This window comes from Rhinoraja longicauda, chromosome 4 (assembly GCF_053455715.1).
Source record: "Rhinoraja longicauda isolate Sanriku21f chromosome 4, sRhiLon1.1, whole genome shotgun sequence".
Taxonomy (NCBI): Eukaryota; Metazoa; Chordata; class Chondrichthyes; order Rajiformes; family Arhynchobatidae; genus Rhinoraja; species Rhinoraja longicauda.
Window position 1 is genome coordinate 22,426,486 of NC_135956.1, and position 25,055 is coordinate 22,451,540.

At 39.5% G+C, this 25,055-nt stretch overlaps 1 protein-coding gene across 2 annotated transcripts in view; it reads left to right on the plus strand.

Annotated features, from left to right (window-relative positions):
* The window catches only part of LOC144593088 (putative Polycomb group protein ASXL3), a 155,749-nt gene that overhangs the window by 13,975 nt on the left and 116,719 nt on the right, over positions 1-25,055 (plus strand). The window contains exons 2-6 of one of the 2 annotated variants that reach the window (XM_078398528.1): positions 1,132-1,214; positions 10,082-10,084; positions 16,258-16,366; positions 17,972-18,080; positions 21,423-21,550. In XM_078398528.1, the coding sequence (XP_078254654.1) occupies positions 1,132-1,214; positions 10,082-10,084; positions 16,258-16,366; positions 17,972-18,080; positions 21,423-21,550 (432 nt within the window). Of the gene's footprint in view, positions 1-1,131; positions 1,215-10,081; positions 10,085-16,090; positions 16,367-17,971; positions 18,081-21,422; positions 21,551-25,055 lie in introns of those variants that run through there. The other variant, XM_078398527.1, reaches the window with a different exon arrangement.

The following is a 25,055-nucleotide window of genomic DNA, read 5'->3' on the forward strand; positions in this document are numbered from 1 at the left end:
GAGGGGCAGAGAGGGACAGAGGAACTATCTAAAGTTGGAGAAGTCAATGTTCATATCGCTGGGCTGCAAGCTGCCCAAACGAAATATGAGGTGCTGTTTCTCCAATTTCCGGTGGGCCTCACTATGGCACTGGAGGAGGCCCATTGCAGAAAGGTCAGACTGGGAGTGGGAGGGGGAGTTGAAGTGCTCAGCCACCGGGAGATCAGGTTGGTTAAGGCAGACTGAGCGAAGGTGTTGAGCGAAACGATCGCCGAGCCTGCGTTTGGTTTCGCCGATGTAAAGAAGTTGACATCTAGCGCAGCGGATACAATAGATGAGGTTGGAGGAGGTGCAGGTAAACCTCTGTCTCACCTGGAAAGACTGTTTAGGTCCTTGGATGGAGTTGAGGGGGGAGTAAAGGGATAGGTGTTGCATCTACTCCAGCATTTTGTGAATGCTGAAGTCTTGGTCATTGCACTTAATCAATAGGAAGAATATTTAAACATTGAGCTTTAAAATGTATTTATTCAAGTAACACCATAAACACATTGTAAACAGCTTTGCTAACAATTTGGTCAGGGTTATAAGGGATAAACTGGCTTTTGTTTCTATTATGTGGAATTTATGCACGCTTGAGGCAAAGAGTATTTAAAATAATATGCAGTTATTCATTTAGTGCAGTGTGAGTAAATATGTTTATTTTATTTAAAAAAACACTTTTAATGGGCTATAATGTAAAATATAAATAGTCTGAAGTGGCAGAAACAGGTTGTGAGTATGGGCTACATTATGTGGTAATTTGTGGACATTGAAACTGTCACAAACATGCAGTTGAAAGATATCACCATCAAAACTATCCATTATGTTGGAGTGGGAGTTGGGAACACTGCTGGCAAGCATTTGGGCTATTTGTACCTGCTTTTATGTACAGGTAACCCACAAAAAATTGTTTACATGACCAACAAGTTTAATGCCTTATTTGAGATGCCATGGCTAATGGTGTTCTTAATAGAATGTTACTTTGCCTGATAGTTAATAGCAGTTTATGGCAATTCATATATCTTCATCGGTATGAATTTAATAAATTAGGACAGCAAACTCTTCCTTTCTTTGCTTTCATGTTGTTTATGTGCATATTTATTTTTTCCCCAGGTTCTGGAAAAACATCCAAATACACCAATGACACCAAAGCAGATATTACAAGTCATTCAGAAAGAGGGATTGAAAGAAATGAGGTCAGTAGACAGCAATGCTTCATAATGTTAGGCAAATGTTAACCTTGAAACTTTTTTTGGGTATTTCAGTTAATTGGAACTTCATGGGATTTTAAATCCTGATTTTGAAATCTATATTTTTGTGATTCTGCCAATTCAGACTCCAAATTACGATTCCTATGATCATTGTGCCCTTATTACCATACTTATGCAGTTCAGCAAAGTGATCACGAGTGACGATAGCACTGCCGGAATGTATTTTGCTTTGTGCATTGTCCTTTGGAAACTTGGTGGATGAAAACAGCAAATGTTCAGGGTTTCATAGGAAATAATAAATAAAGCATTGTTGGTCATGGACAGACAATAGACTTTTCTGTATTCTGACATTATCTCAGTTTATCACTAACATATAATCCAAACATCTGTTATTGGCCTAGTCTGGGTCAAGCAAGATTTCTGCAGTAAGATTCAATTGGACATGCGACTCCTGATTTTGTCTGATAATTTCTAATGCTCAAAAATATATTTCATTTTCTTTCTCCTCTACTTATAAGTGATCTATTAATTTAATTTCTTACCCATTCCCTTGGCAACGAAGCACTGATAGTATGTGTTTAATTCATTTCTGAAATATGCTTTTAGACTGCTTTCTTTATGACTGACACAAAATAATCATAAATTTGAAATTATTGGTTAATCCACAAATAAGCATTTAGGATCCTTTCACAACATTATCGAAATACTATCATGGATGAAGAGTTGGTGTTATAAAGGGAGAGTTGAAAGATTTAGGCTATTAACTGTTTATTCTCTTCTATACCCCATTGCTGGAATGGAATTCATGAATTCATTTGGAAGATACTTAATGGGGAAAAAAGGACTTGGACATAGAGCTTTCATGACCTCAGCTCTTCCCAAAACACATAATCTGCAATAAATTGAAATAACTTATTATATTATAAAGGAGCAACCAATATTGCATGGAGCTATCTCCTACAGCAAACTGCTAGGTATTGACAGGCCTATCTGTATTAGTGATGTAGGTTGAGAGTTAAATAATGGCAGGCACATGGATAACTCACCAATTTACCGTTAGAATAATGACATAACATATTTTATAGAGTTATAGTCATAGAATGATACAGTGTGGAAACAGGCCCTTCGGCCCAACTCGCCCACACCGACCAACAATGTCCTAGCTACACTAGTCCCACTTGCCTGCGCTTGGTCCATATCCCTCCAAACCTGTCCTATCCATGCACATGTCTAACTGTTTCTAAACGATGGGATAGTCCCAGCCTCAACTACCTCCTCTGGCAGCTTGTTCCATACGCTCACCACCCATTGTGTGAAAATGTTACCCCTCGGATTCCTATTAAATCTTTTCCCTTTCACCTTGAACCTATGTCCTCTGGTGCTCGATTCCTCTACTCTGGGCAAAAGACTGTGCATCTACCCAATCTATTCCTCTCATGATTTTGTATACCTCTATAAGATCTCCCCTCATCCTCCTGCCCTTAATGAAATAGAGACCCAGCCTACTCAACCTCTCCCTATAGCTCACACCCACTAGTCCTGGAAACATCCTTGCCTTCTAAATCGTTTCTGAACCCTTTCAAGCTTGACAATATCTTTCCTATAACATGGTTCCCAGAACAGATCACAATACTCTAAATGTGGTCTCACCAACGTCTTATACAACTGTAACATGACCTCCCAATTTCTATACACAATACTCTGACAGATGAAGGCCAAACTGCCAAAAGCCTTTTTGACCACCTTATCTACCTGCGACATGACCTTCAAGGAACCATGCACTTGCACACGTAGATCCCTCTGCTATATAACCCAGAGGCCTACCATTTACTGTGTAGGTCCTGCCCTTGTTCGACGTCCCAAAATATAGCACCTCACACTTCTCTGTATTAAATTCCATCATCCATTCCTCCGTCCACCTGACCAATCGATCCAGATCCTGCTGCAATTGTTCACAACCATCTTCAATATCTGTAAAGCCACTAACATTTGTATCATCAGCAAACTTGCTAATCTTGCCCTGTATGTTCTCATCCAAATCATTGATGTAGATGACAAATAGTAACAGGTCCAGCACCAAACCCAGAGGCACATCACTAGTCACAGGCATCCAGTCTGAGAAGCAACCTTCCACCATTACTCTCTTCGTCCTTCCATGGAGCCAATTTGCTATCCATTCACCTATCTCTCCTTGGATCCCATGCGACCTAACCTTCCAGAGCAGCCTACCATGCGGAACCTTGTCGAACGCCTTACTGAAGTTCACAACATACTTAAATTATGTCCTCAATTTAACAAAATGGGCCGGTGGCAATATTGGGTTATTTTCAGATTGGTGGGCCTTGGGTACCGGACTGCCACAGGGATCAGTGCTGACCCTCATCTAATCACCACCTTTATTAATGGCACTGATTAAAGCACCCAATCTATTGTCATCAATTTGCCAATGATACAAAAATAAATGGGAAAGCAAGTTGTGAACAGGACCCAACATGTTTGCAATGGTTATAGGCGAGTGTCTAAAACTTTGTCAATTGGAGTATAATTTGTGGAAATGGCACGTTATCCACATTGACAAGAAGATAAGAACATCAGAATATTATTGAAATCATAATAGACTAAAGAGTGCTGAAGTAATGCATACAATGTTGCTCTCCTCACTGGAGGCACCCCAAAATAGATTCACTCGGTTGATTCCTGGGATAAAGCAGTAACCTTTTAAGGAAAGGTTGAGCAGGTTGGGTCTATTCTTGTACAACTTTAGAAGAGTGAAAGGTGTTGTTAGTGAAATGTACAAGAGTTTAAGGGGCCTTTGCAGGGTTGACATTGAAAGGATATACCTCTCACAGGTTATCTAGAATCTGCAGCACATTTGCAAAATATTTAATAATATTTATAATAATATTGCCTATTTAAGGTAGAAAAGAGGAGGAACATTTTTTCATCTTGAGTCTTGAATCTTTGAGCTGTGGGGACAAATCATTGAATATATTCAAGCAGGGGAATAACAGATATTTGGACTATAAAGAAGCCAATGGATGTGGGTGGCAGAAAGGAAAGTGAAGCTGAGGACATGATCAGATCAGACAAAATCTTATTGATTGGCATAGCAGGCTTGAGGGGCTTACGGACAAATGTTGCTCATTTCTTGTATACAGCCCATCAAAAAGACAGTGTGGCACTCCTCATGTTAAGATGGATGTTGTGCTAATGTTTCTGGAGTGGGAGGTGAACCCACAACCTTCTGTCCTTGACACTTGCATGAAAAAGGAAACTATTGAAGGATATGGGGTATGGATATTGAAGTGAGTGTATTTTATGTTGTTTTGAGCCACCTGTAATATACTTTTCAGTTTTTAAATGATTTTCCAATTATGATAGGGTTTGTAAATGTTTAGTTGGTCAACATGACAGAAAGAAGGAAAATAAATAATTTACCAGAGGTTTCACGGAAAATACTGCAAAGAAGAGGCAATCAAATAAGATGCAGAGATGTGCTCATTTTGTCTGCTGCAATCCATGCCAATTCAGACTGAGGGAACAGGCATGCAACATCATTCCAGACATTTTCTACTGTATAAACAAAACTGATCTGGAGATTATCTTTATGATCTCCTCTTCTGGGAAATAAATGGTTTCAATTGGATGCTTTTGCATCACCATTATTGTTTTTATATGTGTAGATATAAAGAAATCTCAAAGGTTCCATTAGTTAAATTTCTACAGTATCCAAAACTGTGTGTCAAAGTTAGAAATTCAAAAGCAATTAGCAGATTAAAGATGAGTTAGATATGTTTTGGGAATAGACTACGTAAAGGTGAGATTATTTAATGTCGGCAATTACAAGGCATGTCTGTGTCGTTCTGCTTATCCTTTTAAAGGACATTTAACATGTTCAAAAGGTGTTTATGAAATGGAGTTACTTTTAAAGAAATTAAAATGATTTTAGGTACTTATTTGAAACCATTATTGAAAAGAGTGAAAATGTATGCCCCTTTGTCACCATTGACTCTATTGTGCTCAGCACTGATCCCCTCACATTGTCAAGAATATTGTTTTCAAAGGAGACCACATCAAATAAAACTTCACTGATATTATAAGAATTGACTCCCTGATTTAAGGTTACTATATTGAAATAAAGTAATCCTAGAGGGAATTTGACTGAAGTTTTTAAGATTATGAAGTGGATGAATATTATCTAATTAGATTATTTCAAACACATGTAGATGGTAAGTAAGCTTATGCTTATAAGATTTGTAGGCAAGGATTCATGGCCGTTATTGGGATTTATGTATGTGCAAAGTCACGGTTTCTAAACCAAACTGATTCCAAACTGATATGGAATCACTGTTTTGTTTTTATAAGGAGCATGACAATTTCCCCAGAAATTACAGGCCAGAAATTGCACTTAGCAAAGAGCCTTTTCACACTCACTGCCCACTTTCAAAATAAACATGAACTAACCTCAAGTAAAATGGAAACTTGGATCTTGCAGGAAAAAACCATCCATATCACTCAAATTGTGGTCTTAGCAACTAGATGAAATGACATTACAAGTAAAAATATATTTCTTAAAATATTATGAACTGTTAGATATTAATTAAAAATATAACCAAAACAATGCACTAATTTGTTTTGTGAATGTCACCAACCACATTCATATGAATGAAGTTGCGATATTTATATAGCTCAAGACCCAGAGGCGAAGTGGGTCTCAGTTTGGGACATTTGCATTTCACTGCTGGAGTCATTTAAGGAATCAGGGTAGAACGTCCTGTCGTTTTTTTCTGTGAATAAGCTATCATTTTCATTTGCGTTATTTAAGAGATCGCTTAAAGTGTTCTCTGCCCTCTTTATTTTAGGCCTGAAAGTGGTTAATTAAATCTGATCACAATGTGTAACAAATTTTAAAACAATATTATTTGCAACTATGCCTTAATTCATAAAACATATTTGTAATAATTTTGCTCTGTTGTTCCTGAGGTTATTTGAGATTTGGAAAATATATTTCTGCACCCAAATTCCTGCCGTTAGTATATCTTAAGGAAAGCATCATGATCCACATGATGGATCAAAACATTAAAAATATAAAAAAATAGATTTGGAAAATATATTTCTGCACCCAAATTCCTGCCGTTAGTATATCTTAAGGAAAGCAGTGATCCTATATCGATCCCTGGGGAATTTCATAGTACCCTACTTTCATGTCCAAAAAAAATGTCTTCATGGTTACTTTGGGTCCTTTTAATCATTTCATGCTGCTGCATGAACTTCTATCCCATAGGCTTTGGTCCTGATAAAGTGAACCTTTTGAAATCCATATGAACCACATCCCTCATTTCCCTCATCAACTCACGGTTACTTCATCAGAAAATCTATCAGGTTATTTAGGCATGATTTGCTTTTAATTAATTTATGCTGGCTCTCTCTACTCCAACCCCCATGTCTGCTGATTCTGTTCCTGCTTATCATACCTCAAACTTTCCCTGCCACCAAGATTAAACTGAATGGTGTGTAGTTATTGTGTTTATCCTTGCATCCTTATTTAAACAAGGGTATGCAGTTTTTAATTTTCCACGCCTGCAAATAATAACTGCGTATGATGAACGTCTAAAATCAGATGTAAAATGCTGGAAATGCTTAGCACATCAGACAGCATCTGTGGAAGGAGAAATGCAAAAAGTGCTTCTGATTAAAGACTATTATTTTCTCTTTTTCCCAGTTCTGATGAAGGGTCTTCAACCAGAAATGTTATCTCTCTTCCCACAGACATGGCATGGCCTGCTAAGTATTTCCAGCATTTTCTGTTAATGTTTAGAAGATTACTATCAGAACTCTGAAGTGTCCTTTCTTGTTTCCTGCAGCAATCTAGGATTCATCCTAAGTATCAAAGTGCTGGAAGAACGCAGCACCTTTGGAGGAAAATAGACAAGTGACGATTTGGGGTGGGACCCTACTTCAGGCTAATGGAGTTGGGGGGAGAGAAAGCTTGAAAGGAGCAGTAGGGTTTAGACCAAGCCTGGCAAGTGATAGATAGGTGGATACAGGCAAGAAGGGGTGATTTGCCGATAGGTGAAGATAGTGGCAAAGGCTAGAAGTAAAATTGAGTCAAAAGGGTATCGGAAAAGGAGGAATGGAATGTTTGCCTCCATTTCACCTCTAGCCTTTGTCACTATTACCTGCTAATCACCACTCCTCACCTGTAGCCACTATTACTTGCCGGCTTTTGTCCCATTCCCATCTCTCTTTTTCAGATTTCTCCCTCTTACTCCACGTCTGAAGAAGGGAACCAAAACATTGCCTATCCAATTCCTTCACTGAGGCTGCCTGACCTGTTGAGATCCTCCAGTACTTTGTTTTTTTGTTCAAGATTTCAGCATCTGCAATCTCTTGCATCTCTCGGATTTTTCCAATCCAGCCAGGCAAATTATTCTCTCCAAGCTAACATTTCTTGGGCACTTTCTTTATCAATTTTTAACTCATTCAGAAACTCAACTGCGTTTTCTTTTGCAGAATTTTCAGCAACGTTGCATTTTTGCTAATAACTGTTCTAAGGTACTCATTTGGTATCTCAGCTAGGCCCTCTGCATTTCTGAATGCCCTCACATTTGATACTTTTAATGTTACCAAAGTTTTGGTTGGATGTTTTTTCTAATTTACTTTCTATGGGAAGCTATCTTTTCTCTCCCAATGATTTTCTTAGTATAGCAGAAAACCAAATTCATGTGATCATTGCCAAAAGCACGGGGAAAGTGTTGAAGAGTGGGAAGGTTTGAAGCAAGCATATGTAGAATAGAGAATAGGAATTGATAATATTGAAATGATTGAGTATTGCTGAAGACTAAAAGACATTCAGACAAGCGCATGGACAGGAAAGGTCAAATCCAGGCAAATGGGACTAGCTGAGACGCTGCATTTTGGCCGGCAAGGATAAGATGGGTCAAAGGGCTGGTTTCAGTGCCCAATGATTCCAGCTCCATAATTCGAGAGCAAACACCAGAGTGCAAAGTGTTCAAGAGTCTTGAAATTGATACCTGGAGTATCAAGAAATTGCATAAACCTATTATAGTGACAATGAGCAATTTACTGTATCACAAAATGCTGGAGTAACTCAGCAAGTTAGGCAGCATCACAGGAGAGATGCTTCCTGACCTGCTGAGTTACTCCAGCATTTTGGGATACCTTCAATTTGTACCAGCATCTACAGTTATTTTCCTACACTATAAGCAATTTACTTGTGGATGACCTTAGGAATTAAAAATTTCATAGCAATAGAATGTAATTGCGGCTGTAAGAATGTCATGTTGAAACAAAAACAGCAAGGTAATTTTCCAACTTTGTTTAATCAGGGAGCATCACCTAATTAGGATCGCATAAGAAATCTGGATCAGAACCAAACAGCCCACATCTGAATTTCCATTATGCTAGTTATTGAACTTGGCTCCCCACCAGAAATTTGAAGTCAGGAAGTTACCCCTTGTAAGACAATATTTTTTGTTATCAAGAAAACTGAGTATGGACATGTGCAGTTAAAATGTATTGCGAAGTAGAGGAAATTCCTTGAGAATATACTTTTATATTAAATCATTAACTGCTAAGTTAGTACAATGTCAGAATGGCTGTAATTCTGTGTGTTCATTTTTAATTTATTCTTAATGTTATATTAATTGATAATATTGAAATGATTGAGTATTGCTGAAGACTAAAAGAAATTCAGACAAGTGCAAGGATAGGAAAGGTCAAATCCAGACAAATGGGACTAGCTAAGATACTGCATTTTGGCTGGCAAGGATGAGATGGGTCAAAGGGCTGGTTTCAGTGCCTAATGATTCTATGAATCCGACTTTATAATTAGAGAGCGAACACCAGAGTAACAAAGAGTTCTTGAAATTGATACCTGAACTATCAAGAAATTGCATAAACCTATTATAGTGACAATAAGTAATTTGTTTGTGGATGGGCTTAGGAATTAAAGATTTCATAGCAATAGAAAGTAATTGTGACTAAGAATGTCATGTTGAAATAAAAACAGCAAGGTTTTTTTTGTACTTTAAACTTCAACTGCAACTATTAGAATGTGGATGTCAGTACTCAACAGTCATTATTCTAATATTAGTTGTTATTATTCAAACTGTAAGAAAATACTAATTTTCAGTGATTATCAACTAATATTGGAAAAGCATAATTCAATAGTTTGCACACTTGAATGCCGCATCAAATGACATTATAAACAATTAAGTTGTCATCCATAAAATAGTCAGAATATCGTCTTATTAATCCAGGTACTGAACTATATTAAAATGATCTGAGAAAATAATTAATTGGGAAATTAAGGGGTGGAAAGAAGGCAATGTAAAGAAATATTACATTGGCACTTTATTTCCAAAATAATGAACTGCCATTCTCATTCTCTCCCTTCCTTCAATGTGTAATTCCTGAGCACCACTCTGATAAATTAGATCATTAATTTGCAAGCATGAGAAGTTATTATTGAAGCTGCAATTGTCAAGACTGATTCTTTGACCAGAACAAATACAAATACGTATGCCATTGGGTAACTCATAGGGGCAGGAGCTCGGTCTTAATGTGTTCCTCCAATTGTGACCAACTTTAACAAAACCATATTTGGAACTTTGCTCCTTCAGTTTATTACTACACCAGGTGATTAGCAGCAACTGTCAGAATAATATGCATAAGATTATAACTGTAAGAACATATTTTAATGTCCAAAGTAAAAGAAACAGCAATGCATGTGTTTTGGTTGTGTAGTTATTTTACTCTCTTGTACTGATTTTTTTCTTCTTCCTTACTTTAATACATTGGACCTTATTCAACATGTGGTGACATCTTAGAAGGTGAGTATTCATGATATTAATTTTTTTTTTTTTAATCTGGTTTAATTGAATGTACTGTACTGTTTTTTCATACAGGCCAAAGATTTCCCTCTCATTTTTATATTTGTCTTGACTCGGATGGCCCACTATGATTAAATATAATGCATTTACTGTTGTTCTCCATTTACAGCGACTAACGATTAAGATTCTTACTTCTCTAATAAAAGAACTAGCTAATACTGGCAACTCTGAATCTTAATTTTCATATTTGTGGTGCCAATCGGCGACATATTTTAATATTCTAATGTCATATACAAAAGGGCCTGTCCCAGTTCGGCGATTTCTAAGGCGACTGCCGGCGACTAGGCTGTCGCCACACGTGCGCCAGTGTGTCGCGGGCATGGCCGTGAATAGTCTCCAATGAGTCGTAGCAGTTCTCGGGTCGTCTCGGATATTTGTATTGGATATTCCAATGATCGTAGCTTGTCGTATCCTGTCGTGGGCGCTGTCGTAGGTTGTCGCTAGGTGAATTTGGTTGTCGCCGGTGCTGATCCACCTTTTATAAGAATTTTGTTTGTTTGAATAAAGTAAATTTTGGACATTTTGACCAAAGATTGATGTTTGAAGTTATTGTATTTCAGAGTAGTTTCTCATGGCATCTCTTTCAAATATTTTAATTTCATTTATTTTGACCAATAAAACAAAATAAAACAAATACAAATAATTTAATTTCAGATGCTGGTTAAACCGAAGACAGACACAAAAAGCTGCAGTCAGGCAGCGGGTCAGGCAGCATCTCTGGAGAAAAGGAATAGGTGACTTTTGAAGAAGGGTCTCGACCCGAAACGTCACCGATTCCTTTTCTCCAGAGATGCTGCCTGGCACGTTGAATTACTCCAGCTTTTGTGTCTGTCTCAGGTGTATAGATTAAATGGCTTCAGTAAAATTGTAAATTGTCCCTAGTATGTAGGATAGTGCTAGTGTATGGGATGATCGCTGGTCGGCGCGGACTCCGTGAGCCAAAGGGTCTGTTTCCATGCTGTATCTCTGAAATCTACTTGTCCCAGAATGACCACTATGCGTAAGGTGGGAAATCTCCATTCTTTCATGGGTCAGGAAAGTATCGCGAATGAGCACCTTGTGTGGATCGACGTTGCTGTCGAATTGTTTTTTCTCATGCGTGTTTGTCATGCAAAGTGACCGAGCAGAGCAGAGCACGGTCACTTGTGTAGGTGTGTAATGATCGATTCTAGATTATCTTGGCATATATCCGCCCTCGGGAAATGAAACAAAGGCATGCTGCATCCGAGTGATAATTCTATCTGCCCACAATTGTCAAATGGATGAATATTGTGTGAAATGGGATCTGCGTTTTCTCCTACAATCCTCGTGCCTTTTTTGTGAGATAGATATACTGACTGGTACCATTATCTTATCGTGGGTCGCCGGTTGTCGTAGCTTGCCGTCGCCTAGGTGGTAGGTTGTCGTAGCTTGTCGTAGGCATTGTCGTGGTCATTGTCGTAGACATTGTCGTAGGGTTATAAAAATCGAAGGTTTTTCGGCGATCTGCTAATACTTTGACAGTCGCCTTAAAAATTGACAAAGTGGGACATGCCCAACTTGTATCATCTTCAAGGATGCTAATTTTGTGCTTGTTCAAATAAAAACAAAGGGAATAATAGTATTGCAATGATAGGAGAGTATTTTATTATTTCAGTCACATATGTGTATATTTTTAAGTACCATCTCTCATAGAGTGATACAGTGTGGAAACAGGCTCTGGCCCAACTTGCCAACAATGTCCCGGCTACACTAGTCCCACCTGTTCGCGTTTGGTCCATATCCCTCCAAACTTGTCCTTTCCATGTACTTATCTAACTGTTTCTTAAACGTTGGGATAGTCCCAGCCTAAACTACCTCCTCTGGCAGCTTGTTCCATACACTCACCAACCTTTGTGTGAAAAGGGTACCCCTCAGATTCCTATTAAATCTTTTCCCCTTCACCTTAAACCTATGTCCTCTGGTCCTCGATTCACCTACTCTGGGCTAGAGACTCTGTGCATCTATTTGGCCAATCTATTTCTCTCATGATTTTATATACTTCTATAAGATCACCCCTAATCCTCCTGCGCTCCAAGGAATAGAGTCCCAGCCTACTCCCTATAGCTCAGTTCCTCTAGTCATGGCAACATCCTCGTAAATCCTCTCTGTACCCTTTGCAGCTTGACGACATATTTCGTATAACATGGTGCCCAGAACTGAACACAATACTCTAAATGTGGCCTCACCAACATCTTATACAACTGCAACATGACCTTGTCAACTTCTACACTCAATAGTCTGGCTGATGAAGGCCAATGTGCCAAAAGCCTTTTTGACCACCCTATCTACCTGCAACACCTTCAAGGAACCATGCATCTGCACTCCTAGATTCCTCTGCTCTACAACACTCCCGAGAACCCTACCGTTCACTGTGTAGGTTCTGCCTATGTTAGACACAAAATGCTGAAGTAACTCAATGGGACCGGCAAGTCTTCTTCAGTCTGAAGAAGGGTCTCCAGCCGAAACATCACCCATTCCTTCTCTCCAAGATGCTGCCTGTCCCGCTGAGTTGCTCCAGTATTTTGTGTCCATCTTCGATTTAAATCAGCATTAAGATAGATGACAAACACTAACCCAGCACTGAACCCTCACTAGTGAGGCACACCACTAGTCACAGGCCTCCTATCGGAGAAGCAACCTTCCACCATCACCCTCTGCTTTCTTCCAAGAAGCCAATTTTCTATCCATTCATCTATCTGTCCTTGGATCCCATGCAATCTAACCTTCCAGAGCAGCCTACTGTGCGGAACTGTCGAATGCTTTACTGAAGTCCATATATACCACATCTACAGCTCTACCCTCATCAACCTTTTTGTTCATGTCTTCAAAAAACTCATTCAGATTTGTGAGACAAGACCTCCCACGTACAAAACCATGCTGACTATCCGTAATCACCCCTTAGCCATCTAAATGCCTATATACCTTATCCCTCAGAATACTCTGTAGTAACTACAGATGTTAAGCTCACCGGCTATCGTTCCCAGCATTTTCCCTGCAGCTCTTATTGAAAAGAGGCACAACATTTGCCACCCTCCAGTCTTCCGACTCCTCTCCTGGATTTAAAGATGACTCGTAAATTTCAACCAGGGCTCCCACAATTTCCTCTTTAGTTTCCCACAATGTCCTTGGATATATTTGATCAGGCCATGGAGATTTCTCTACCTTCAAACAGGATAGTACCTTCAGCATGTTATCAACCGTAGCAGTGACTGATCTCAAGACACTACCATTGACTGTCTCTGTCTTCCTGTCTTTCTTCTGGGTAAATACAGAGGAGAAATACTCATTGAGGATTTTGCCCATCTCCTGTGGCTCCACATGGAAGTGACCGCTTTGATTCCTGAGGGGGCCCACTCTCTCTCTCTAGTTACCCTTTTCCCTCTTATGTATTTATAAAAGCACTTGGGATTGCCCTTAATGCTACCTGCCAGATCTATCTCCTGGCCCCTTTTTGCCCTTCTGATTTCCTTTTTCATTTTACTCCTTGTTTCCCAAAACTCCTCCAGGAATGCACTTGATCCCATCTGTCCCATGCGTACTAATTCTTCTCTAACGGCTCAATTCCCCTCATCAGCCAAGCTTCCTTACATTTGCCTGCCTTGCCCTTCACTCTAACAGGGACATGCATATCCTGAGCTTTTGTCAACACACTTTTAAAAACATCTCACATGGCTGATGTTCCCTCAAATAACCTGCTCCAATCAACTTGAGTGAGACCTTCTCTCATACCCTCAAAGTTGCCCTCACCCCAAATGAGCATTTTAACACGTGGGCCCCCTCTGTCCCTATCCATAACTATCTTAAACCTAATCGAACAGTGGTCACTGGTCCCAAAAGGCTCCTCCACGAACACTTCATTCACTTGCCCTTCCCAATTTCCCAAGACTAAATCAAGTGTTGCCCTCTCATGTGTGGGGGTCTTTAGATATTGCTGGAGAAAATTCTCCTGAGCACTTTTGAGAAATTGCACCCCATCTAAACCCTTCACACTCTGATTTTCCCAGTCAATATTGGGAAATTTAAAATCCTCTACTCCAACAACCTTATTTGACCTGCAGTTGTCTGCAATCTCCTGGCATATTTGTTCTTCTAATTCCGGTTGACTATTCCTGCACCCCGGAACTTTGAACTGCCAGTCCTGCTGTTTTTAAAAAAATCTCTGTTTTTAATGAATATCTTTATTGGTTTTTCAGTCAAGTCAAGTTTATTTGTCACATACACATAAATGTGCAGTGAAATGTCCACTTGTATTATTGTATCTCAGTACCCCTTTTTAAAATTAAGTAACTGTACTTTATCAAATACTTAACTTCAAACTATCCTTCCTTGTAAAATTAGTTGTCACCTCATGATAAAATATTTCCTCTGATTTTCAATAACACTGATTTTTTTGCCTTAACTAAACATTGCTAATATTTCAATTTTTCCAATAATTTATCTTGTTTCTAAGAGCTGACAAAAATAATTTTGTCCCATTACACGATAAAGTTTATTTTTCACGTCTCTAATTATGGATATATCCTTATTAAAGGACGAGGTAGATGACCAATTCAGCACTTACTTTAACACAACGGCTGCTAATTATAGATAGATAATTACAGGCCAATGCCTAGTATCCTGGACTTTAAAAAGGTAGATTTACTAATACAAAAAAAGACTGCTGGAGGAACTCAGTAGGCCAGGCAACATCTGTGAAGGGAAACGGGCAGACAATATTTCAGGTTTGAACCCTTCTTCAGACTGATGGAGTAGATGTGAGGGGAATGCGTGGTGCAAGAGTTGGCAAATGATAGGTGGATCCAGGTAAATTGATTGGCAGATGAATCAGTTGGAGGAGAGAACAAAGGAAGACCTGCCATGGGGGAATGGCGGAGAGGGGGTAGAACAAAAGAGGAGCTGGCATGAGATACATTGTAACTTTGCCAGTGTCCCTTATGTGGTGCCTATTTGCATACCTCGGGTATCCAAGCAAAGAATTTCACTGTGACTTGTCACATGTGACAATAAATTATCCATTCATTCAGAAGGGTGGAGATGGTAACCAAGGCTGGAGTAGAAAAGGCAAAAGGGTGTAAATGGTGGAATCTGAGAAGCAAGGAAGGAGGGGAGTGAATTGTAGAACTAGAGGGAAGGATAGTGGGAAGGAATGAGCAAGGAGACAGGAAGGAAGAAAAATGAGGGAACCGGAGTAGGAAGGGTGCAGATGATAAGCGGATGCAGGAGGTGAAGGAGGAGATAGGAACCAGGTGACAGGGCTGTGATGCGTTGGGAAGGGGAGGGGAGCTGTGTTTGGAGGGGATTGGATTTTGCTGGCTACATGAGGAGAGAGGAGCTGTTACTTACCTGAATTGTGTACCCATCTATTTCTGCTTGCATTAGAAGCTGAGGTAATAACCATCAGATGCTGCGTTCTAATTGAGTCCAATGTGTCCTCAGTTCAAAGACAATTAGGTTGGTCAGTATGTAATCAGAATTTCCAGCAGAATAAACATCCCATTAATGATTTAAAAAAAAAGAAATAAGGTATTTGTGAATTGGCATTCTCGGTGGCAATATTGAGTGAGTATGTTGTATATGGAATGCACCTTGTGTACAAAGTCAAAACGTTTACATGATATGTTAATAAGTCATGGATGCAACAACAGGCTGTGACTTCTGAGAGGGAAAAGAAGAAAGTGAAGAATGTGTTCTAGCAGTGTCTCCCAACCCCCCCACTTCCAGGTCATTCTAATGCATTTTCTTTTATTTCATTGAATACTGATACTGTTGAACTTTCCCCTTCTTTGATCATTCTGGCATTTTAAAACACTGCTAGTTTTTATTTTTGGGCAAAAATATTGATGCTTTTCTTTAGTCCTCGGTGCAAAGTATATTTTAGATTGTTAGATTGTGATTTCATTTGGTTATTGTTCAACCTTGTGCCTGATGGTTAAATTTTATAAATGCTCCAGATTACAATTTGCTTTTCATGTCTGCTATTGTGATGTAAATGGTGGTCAAGGTTGGAGGAATTTGCACAAAGTCCAAGTGGAAAGTGAATGTTTTGTGAGAAGTGCTCACACAATAATGTATGCATCTGTTTCTCAAATCAGTGGAACCTCTCCTCTGGCCTGCCTTAATGCCATGCTTCATACCAATGCTCGTGTGGAAGATGGAGCTTTCTGCCGAATTCCAGGAAAGATGGGTCTTTATGCTCTTAAAGTAAGTGAATACTAAAAATGTATTAGGACTAGGTACTTTTCTAATACCTTAATAGTACTTAGAAGTCAGAAAACAAATATTAGCTTGCATGTTTTTCCTCAAAAATGTGGGAAGTATGCAGACGTATCAATTTTGATCAAATGGGAACAGCTTACTGATCTTAGTAATACTACAGTGTAGTGGATAAATAATTTTATTGGGGTGCATGGTGATGAAGACATTATTTCTGGCAATTCATTTTGGTTTAATTATTAACTGAGATTTTTTAAATTACTGAATTCATGCTTGTTAGTTGCCTTAAATCAATTTAAAATCAGTTATGTACTAACAATTAATTTTAAGTACTTCCATTATGTATAAGCATACAACATTATGATTAGCTTAACTTTCTGCATCTCAAACGATAGAGGCCGTTATGGATACCTTTACTGTGATTTGTTTCTGTGCATTGATCAATTAATAATCAAGGTACCTTATCACCAGATAAGGAGAACTCTCAATTATTCTTTGAGCTCTAATAGTCATTTTTAAAAGATGTTTATGTAATGCCACATTATCTCTCTCAGACAAGTCAAAAATCTTAAGAACAAATATATCCTTTTGATCTCCTTTGGCTGCTATTTTTTGAAAACAAACCCATTAGTCATATTCTGCACGATTGTGAATAATGAATGGTTAATAGGTTTCTCCTGCTGCAGTTGGCTTGTACTCCAGGCGAATACCCTGATCACCCAGATCTATAACATTAATTTAAGCTGACATTCAGAGTACACCATTACAACTGAAATACAACAATTCAAATAATGCACTCAAGAATACTGCTATTTCAAGAAGGATATATTTTGAGCCATGTATTTCAAGGAGAACAACACCACTCTAGAATGTAAGCATGATTTATGTACTCAAATGCCACCTTGGGACTTAAACCACATCCTATTGATTCAGAGGTAAGAATGTTTTCAGCCAAAGCAAGGTGGCATTGTGCAGAAATATGCTGGAAATGTGAGGTCGAAGCTCAAAAAATAGTTAAGCTTTTAATTAAATACTGATTTTCATTTGCTGTTGGGGATCTGAGAGCGGTGAGCCAACACCCATTCAAATTCCCCAGTTATTGCTATGCAGCTTATTACTCCTCTTGAAAAACTATAATCTAATTGTTCGAAATACTTGGTGTACTGTTGAAAATGCATTTCTGGATTTTTTAAAATTGTTAAATTGAATAACTTATTGTGAATGTTGTTTTTTCCTGTCGTATTGTTTTCCATGTGATCAACGAAAAGGTTCTGAATCAGGAAGGAGCTGCTAAAAAAATAGATATTTTTCTCTTCTGTAGTTCAGATAGAGATGTCACTGCCTGCAAATAACTGTTGTGAGCTGAAGCAAGTAAACTTTCACTTTAACAGTTCAGTGTTGTCAGTATTCAAGGGCTCGAAGGCAAAAGTAAGCCTTTTGTTTTGTGTGCAGAGCAAATCTCAACAAGATGAATAGCAAGGTTGATGAACTACCTTCTGCACAAAAGGAACATAATTGTTGTACTATTTTATATTGAAAGCATTTCTGAAGAAAAGATAGACGATTCCTAACAACTGTTTTTGTTATCAACAGAAAGATGAATTGGTAATGTCAGCAGAGGGGGTCATTGATTTGGATGACGAATCAGATTTAGACAGCTGCGAAATGGCTGAAACAAATAGCAATGAAGAGGAAAATGGAGGTATGTCAGCAACTTCTAACATCATGCTACGGTGATTTACAAAATGTAAGGATGGGCATTACCTTTTCATTTGATCGAGTCTGGAAACACTATCTAATCAACTGTAGCTCTGCACTAGATTCTGAACAGCTAGGTTTTCTGAGAATCTAGTAGGGGAGCCCTAGCAGAAAAAATGCAAGAAATCCCATTGTTCTCTGCTGCTCTTTTTGGACTAAGGGGTTTTTTTAAACCACAGACTATATATTTGACTGGGGTTTGAACATGAATTCAATGTGTTAAAAAATATAGAATTTGCATTGGTTAAAATGCTCAGTGAATGTGAGGACCTTGTTTTATATTACTATTATTATATCGGAGTAATAGCTTTAACATTTTAAAACCACATCAGAAATGGAAGCAAATTAACTTCCAAACAATGGATATCCTAATTGAGAACCATAAATTGTATTTGGGGAAGAATATGCCGTTATGCTCTTTAAACAGGTGATCCAATCTTGGGTCTGGCAAAAAAGGGGAAGGATATAAATTATTTTAATTCAAATCAACCTTTATAGATGTCCAAGCATAACAGTCTGTGACACAGAAATAACTCGAATCAGAATTCTTCTTCAATGCTTATTGTTTAAACACCTTCACATCAGATGCTGTAATTGAAGAGTTAATTCAACAAAAAATATTAAATATTGCATGAAATGCGTATTTTGACGGATTAATGGAATGTTACTAATTGTAATACTGGACATCATAGCTATGACTAAATAGTTTTCAAAAGTTAACATGGTTGTCAGCATGTTGCTTACTGATAAATGACCTCTTTATAGCTTATTTATAGCAATTTTTAACTTATTCAAGAAACAATTTCAATATCTTACTAGCTACACTGAATTTTTCTAATAATTGCTGACTGAATAATCTGTGCTTCTTAGTAACCTTACTGGGTGCATCTTGACCGTAAAGTGTATTGGCACAGACGTTGATTGAAGAAACAAAATATTGATATCAGTTTTCCCACTTTAATGGGTACAAGGTGCATTATCGGGATTTTGCTGCATGGAGTAATTGTTCCACCTGATAGTGCTCTTACACAGCAAAATAGTGCAGTGTTATAATGTTGGTTATCTTACATTTAATATGGTAAGTTATAATCCCGTGGTGACAGAATCCATATATCGATGGAAAGTAAACATTCAGTACAGCCATCTCTAGACATTATGATTATGAAATCCTCTAGGTTGGTCATGGAGACCTTTGGCACATTGGCTTCATCAGTCAGAGTATGGAATATAGAAGTTGGGAGGTTATGTTACAGTTGTACAAGACATTGATGAGGCCATATTTAGAATATTGTGTTCAGTTTTGGCCACCCTGTTATGTGAAAGATGTTGTTAAGTTCAAAAGGGTGCAGAAAAGATTTACGAGGATGTTGCCAGGACTTCAGGTCCTGAGTTATATGGAGAGATTGAGCAATCTAGGACTTTATTCCTTGGAGCACATGAGTATAATGGGTGATCTATAGGGGTGTACAAGATCATGAGAGGAATAGATAGGGTAAATAAACTGTCAATTACCCAGTGTATGGGGTGTCAGAAACAAGAGGACATTGGTAGTTGAGGCAGGTACTATCACAACGTTTAAGAAACATTTAGACAGATTCATGGATGGGAAAGGTTTAGAGGGATATGGGCCAAACACAGGCTGGTGGGACTAGTGTAGATGGGGCAGGTTGGTCGGCTATGGGCCTGTTTCCATGCTGAATGAGTCTATGACTCCATGGAAGTCATAACAAGAAATTGATTTCTTCCATCAAGAAATTGATAGTGATGAGTTTGCAAGAAGTCAGTGAATTTCAGAAAAATTATCCAGGATATATTTTTGATTTTGGTATAAATTGCATTGAACAGCTTTTGGGCAGGGTTTCATTTCGCCAAAAACATGGTTTATTATTTGCAAAATGCTAAATTGCATTGCATCTTTAATTCTTAATATTTTCTGCCCCAAGAGAAAAACTAACTATACCGATTAAAACCATATTTCTATTGACTTTGCAGTTTTAATGCTCACTACAGGTTTTGTCATTAGACTATTTTTGCACTATACGATAATGTGAAATTGCGTAAATGCAGGAGCACTAAATTGGCTCCTAAAAACAAAAATGTATCACAATTTTAAATTAGCTGGCACCTGGTTCATTGATACAGAAGGAGCAACAAATTTGTGCTGCGTATTTATTATAAAAGTTTCAACATCCAGCTTGTAATAACCATGCTAATTATCTCAACAGGGGTCAGTTCTTTAAATGTCTAGCAACAGATGAAACCAAACTGCATTATTTACAATTAAGGTGCATTATTGTTGTCACAGGTAATAGAAATCAGCATGGAAATAATTGCAATTTGCCAAAAGTCTCATGAAACAATACGGATGAGATGGGCACCATAGTTTTTGGATGCTGCAGTGGAAAAAAGCAGAAGTTAGAAAAAAGTGGTAATGTACATCAACCCTCCAGATGCACAAAAAGCAGGAGATAGAAGATAGTTGTGTAGATAAAAGCTAGAGGTCAATCCTCAAGAACTTGGATGCAATGTTGCAAAAGGTTCAATGACTTCATGCACATAGTTAAAGTCAGTTGATTGCATCTTCAGCTGCTCTCTGCCACAAATCATGTCATTAGCCTTGTACTGCGGAATGCATCAGAGCTTGCACATGGCACTGTAAGGCTTCTCTTATGTCATTTGTCCATTCACTCCACAAATGATGCCTGACCCGCTGAGTTAATCTAACACCTTGTTTTATGCCCATAATAGGGGATATTACCCTCAGTTACAATATCACAGTATCAAATATTTCACTAAGGCAGATGTGTTTCTGTTCATGAGCAAACTAGAAAGATTAAAGCACAGATATTTGGAAAGATGGATACAAAGATATAAGCAATGACTTCGGATGTGAAAGGGAGCTGACAGGATAACTGTGAAAGGTGACACATTCATTGCAAGTAAGTCAAGTGTTGACAGCCATGGTAAGGGAGAGAGAGGTAGGATGGTGTCTGCGTAAAATGAATTTTAATGCTGTCAGCTTGGAGTGCAAATGGTGGTTCTTGGGAGGTGGTTGCGCTATGGTAGTGTTCGGTATCAGTACAACCAGGATCAGATACATGCCATGAGGATGGCAAGAATGACCATATGCACTTGCACTCCATGTTTCACAACCAGGACTCCAGGTCTATGAAACTGCTCGCTTTGTTTGCTTCTCCAGCACATTTCAAATCTTAGATTATACTTTTTGATGCCAAAAAGAACCCAATCGGGTAGTCACGGATACATTGTCCCTCTTTTTTAACAGTTTGTCCAGAACCAAAACATGTGCCTGATGAGAGTTCTCCTCCACATAATATAAATTCATCAACATCTGTGGCACAAAACAAACTGATATCTTCTACTCAGCAGCACACCAAAAAAGCACTAAGACAGGTAAGATTAAATAATTACAAACTTCAGTCCTTTTACAATGCGATGTACACATTTAATTTTGTCCTTCCACATCTGATAAATTAAGTGATTCTCAAACTTAATATGAAATTTATTGTATAATCCAACTTGTTCAGAGCATTTACTACTCTAAGATACTAATGAAGCAAACATTAAGCTGACAATCTAATGACGCCTGACTCATCATGCAATGCCAAATCTAAAATAATCGATTATCTTGTGGTTCAAGAAAATCTAAAAAGTGCAGATACTGAAATAAAGAACGAAATTGCTGACCTTACGCAGCAAGTTACAAGTCATCTTTAGTTTCGTTTAGAGATGTAGCATGGCTTTCGGCCCACCGAGTCCACATCGGCCATCGATCACCCGTTCACACTAGTTCTATGTTGCCCCATTTTCTTATCCACTCCCTACACACGAGGAGCAATTTAGTGCACACGGGGTCTGATGTGATTTATCCATGTTGTTGAGAGAGGCAAGATTGTTAGGAGCCTTGACGAAGGTCTTTGTATTTTTCTCACCACAGGCGACCTCCTGGAGGACTGGAGCATAGCCAATGTTGTTTCTTTGTTTAAGAAAGGAAATATGGCAAATTCGGGAAATTTTAGGCCAGTAAGCATCACATCAGTGATGTTGAAGCTATTAAAAATAATTTGTGGAGATAAGATTATTAGCATTTGGATGGGATAATTAGGAACATTCAGTATGGCTTTGTCCAGGTCATGCCTGTAAACTTGGTTTCGTTTTCTGAGAAAGTGCCAAAGGTGATTGTTAAAGGTTGGGCAGTGAATGTTGTCCACATAGACCTCAGTGAGGCATTTGGCAAGGTTACTCATGGTAAGCTGATCCAGAAGATTAAGATCCCTGGGAACCATGTTAACTTTGATTTAGGCTTACCTATAGAAGACTGAGGATAAGGTAGAATGTTTTTTTTTAAATATGTAGACTTGGACAAAACTGTAGATAGGTTGGTTAGTAAGTTCACAGCATTGTGGACAAAACTGTAGATAGGTTGGTTAGTAAGTTTGCAGCATTGTTGTCAAAACTGTAGATGGGTTGGTTGGTAAGATTGCAGCATTGTGGACAAAACTGTAGATAGGTTGGTTGGTAAGATTGCAGCATTGTGGACAAAACTGTAGATAGGTTGGTTGGTAAGATTGCAGCATTGTGGACAAAACTGTAGATAGGTTGGTTGGTAAGATTGCAGCATTGTGGACAGTGAAGAATGCTGTAAAAGGATACTGCAGGATGTAGATTAATAGCAGCTATAGGTAGAGAAATGGAAGATGGAATTTAAACCGGGTAAGTGTAAGGTGTTGCCCTTTGGGAGATTAAATGTAAGGGGAAAGTATACAAATAATATCAGGACCTTTAACAGCATTGTTCTACAGAGAGATATTGAGATCCAAGTCCATAGCTCCCTGAAAGTAGCAACACAAACGGTGGCGTAGCGGTAGAGCTACTGCCTTACAGCTCCAGAGACCCGGGTTCAATCCTGACCACGGGTGCTGTCTGTACGGAGTTTGTGCATTCTCCCTGCGTGAGTTTTCTCCGAGATCTTCGGTTTCCTCCCACACTCCAAAGACGTACAGGTTTATTGGTTAATTGACTTGGTATGAAATGTAAAAATTGACCCTAGTGTGTGTAGGGTAGAGTTATTGCGCGGCGATCGCTGGTCGATGTAGACTCAGTGAATCGAAGGACCTGTTGCCCTGCTGTATTTCTAAACTAAACTAATCTAAATAGATAGTGGTAAAATAGATGTCATAAACAGAATGTGGAGGCTGAAGAGTGGGTACAAAAGAGGGTTATCAGAATGCTGCCTGGAGTAGAGAGCTCACCTTCCACGCCTTCGGAAACTACCAAAGTTTCAATGTAGTTCGGGAAGTTGGGCACGGCGACCCTGGTGCACAGAAATGGAGGGGCAGCTGTGGGAGGTGACAGACGGTATGGTTGCAGTGGTCGCAGATCTTGATGTTGGCGAAGGCAGCTGTGGGAGGCCCAAAAGCAGCTGGGTGTGAACAGATCGAGCACGGCCTGCAGTAGCTGAACAGAGCAGCATTGTAAAGAACCGTCAGAATTAAGCTGGGACAGGCCAACCGCTGCATCATCACTCTAGTGCCATCAGGACACCAAGCCTTAAAGTGAAAAGTAAGAAATGCTTATCTCCTTTGGTCAAGATCAGGCTTGATATTTTCAGAAACTCATGACATGAAAATTGCAAGGTGGTGCTAAAAGGTGGCGACTCTTTGTGTGTTGTCCTAGAAGAAGACCTGCTATTATCCATTACAATCATTTCACTCTTTTACTTGTGTATGAGTGTACTCTTACAGAGTACGATTTAACTGGATAGTATGGCGAGTCTGGAGGCTTGTACTTTGTTAAAGAAGTTTATTACGGCAGCAATATTCAATTACAAAGGATAACAAACGAGATTACAGACAACCATTAACTCAGTCTGAAGAAGGGTCTCGACCCGAAACGTCACTCATTCCTTCTCTCCCGAGATGCTGCCTGACCTGCTGAGTTACTCCAGCATTTTGTGAATAAATCGATTTGTACCAGCATCTGCAGTTATTTTCTTATACCATTTACTCAAACTGTTCACATCGAAGTTCTCTTCCCACTGCCTGGTTTTTGGGCCCCAAAACCACCACGTGACCTTGCTGGCCAATCAGCGGGTTGGACTCTCAGGACCAATCCCTATGGTCGCACCACAATGTGACCTTGCTGGCCAATCCGCGGGTTCGACTCTCAGGACCAATCCCTATGGTCGCTACATGACCCCCCCCCCCCCCCCCAGAACCCGAGGTACGTAACCTAGCAGGGAGCCGGATTTCGCGACCAGAACGAGTAAGGAGAGGGGCTGCAGGAACCACAGGAGCAGGGGGTCCCGGATCGGGTGGAATTGCAGGAGGACGGCCCCGCCGAGGCAGTTGGCCGACCAGAACAGGGCGGTCCTGATCCAAGTGTGCAGGTTTGAGCCTGGACACAGAGACGAGCTCACTCCTGCCCCCAACATCCAAGGTGAAGGTGACCGTCCCTTTACGCAACACGCGGAACGGTCCTTCATAGACCCTCTGCAACGGGGAACGATGGGCATCTCTACGCAGAAACACAAATTCACAGTCCTTCAAGGCAGGCGGTTCGTGCACCATGGAACACCCGTGACGTGAAGTAGGAACCGGAGCCAGGGAACCCACTCGCGCCCGGAGGGATGCTAAAACCGACGGAACCGAGGGCTGCTGACCAGAGGACTCCGGAAGGAAATCCCCGGGCACAGTGAGTGGCGAGCCATATACCAGTTCCGCGGACGAAGTTCCGAGATCCTGCTTAGGAGCAGTAAGGACGCCCAAAAGGACCCAGGGGAGCTGGTCTACCCAGTCAGGGCCGTCCAGCCGCGCACTGAGGGCCACCATAAGTTGCCTGTGAAACCTCTCCATGAGCCCATTAGCCTGTGGGTGGTACGCTGTGGTCTGCTGCAACC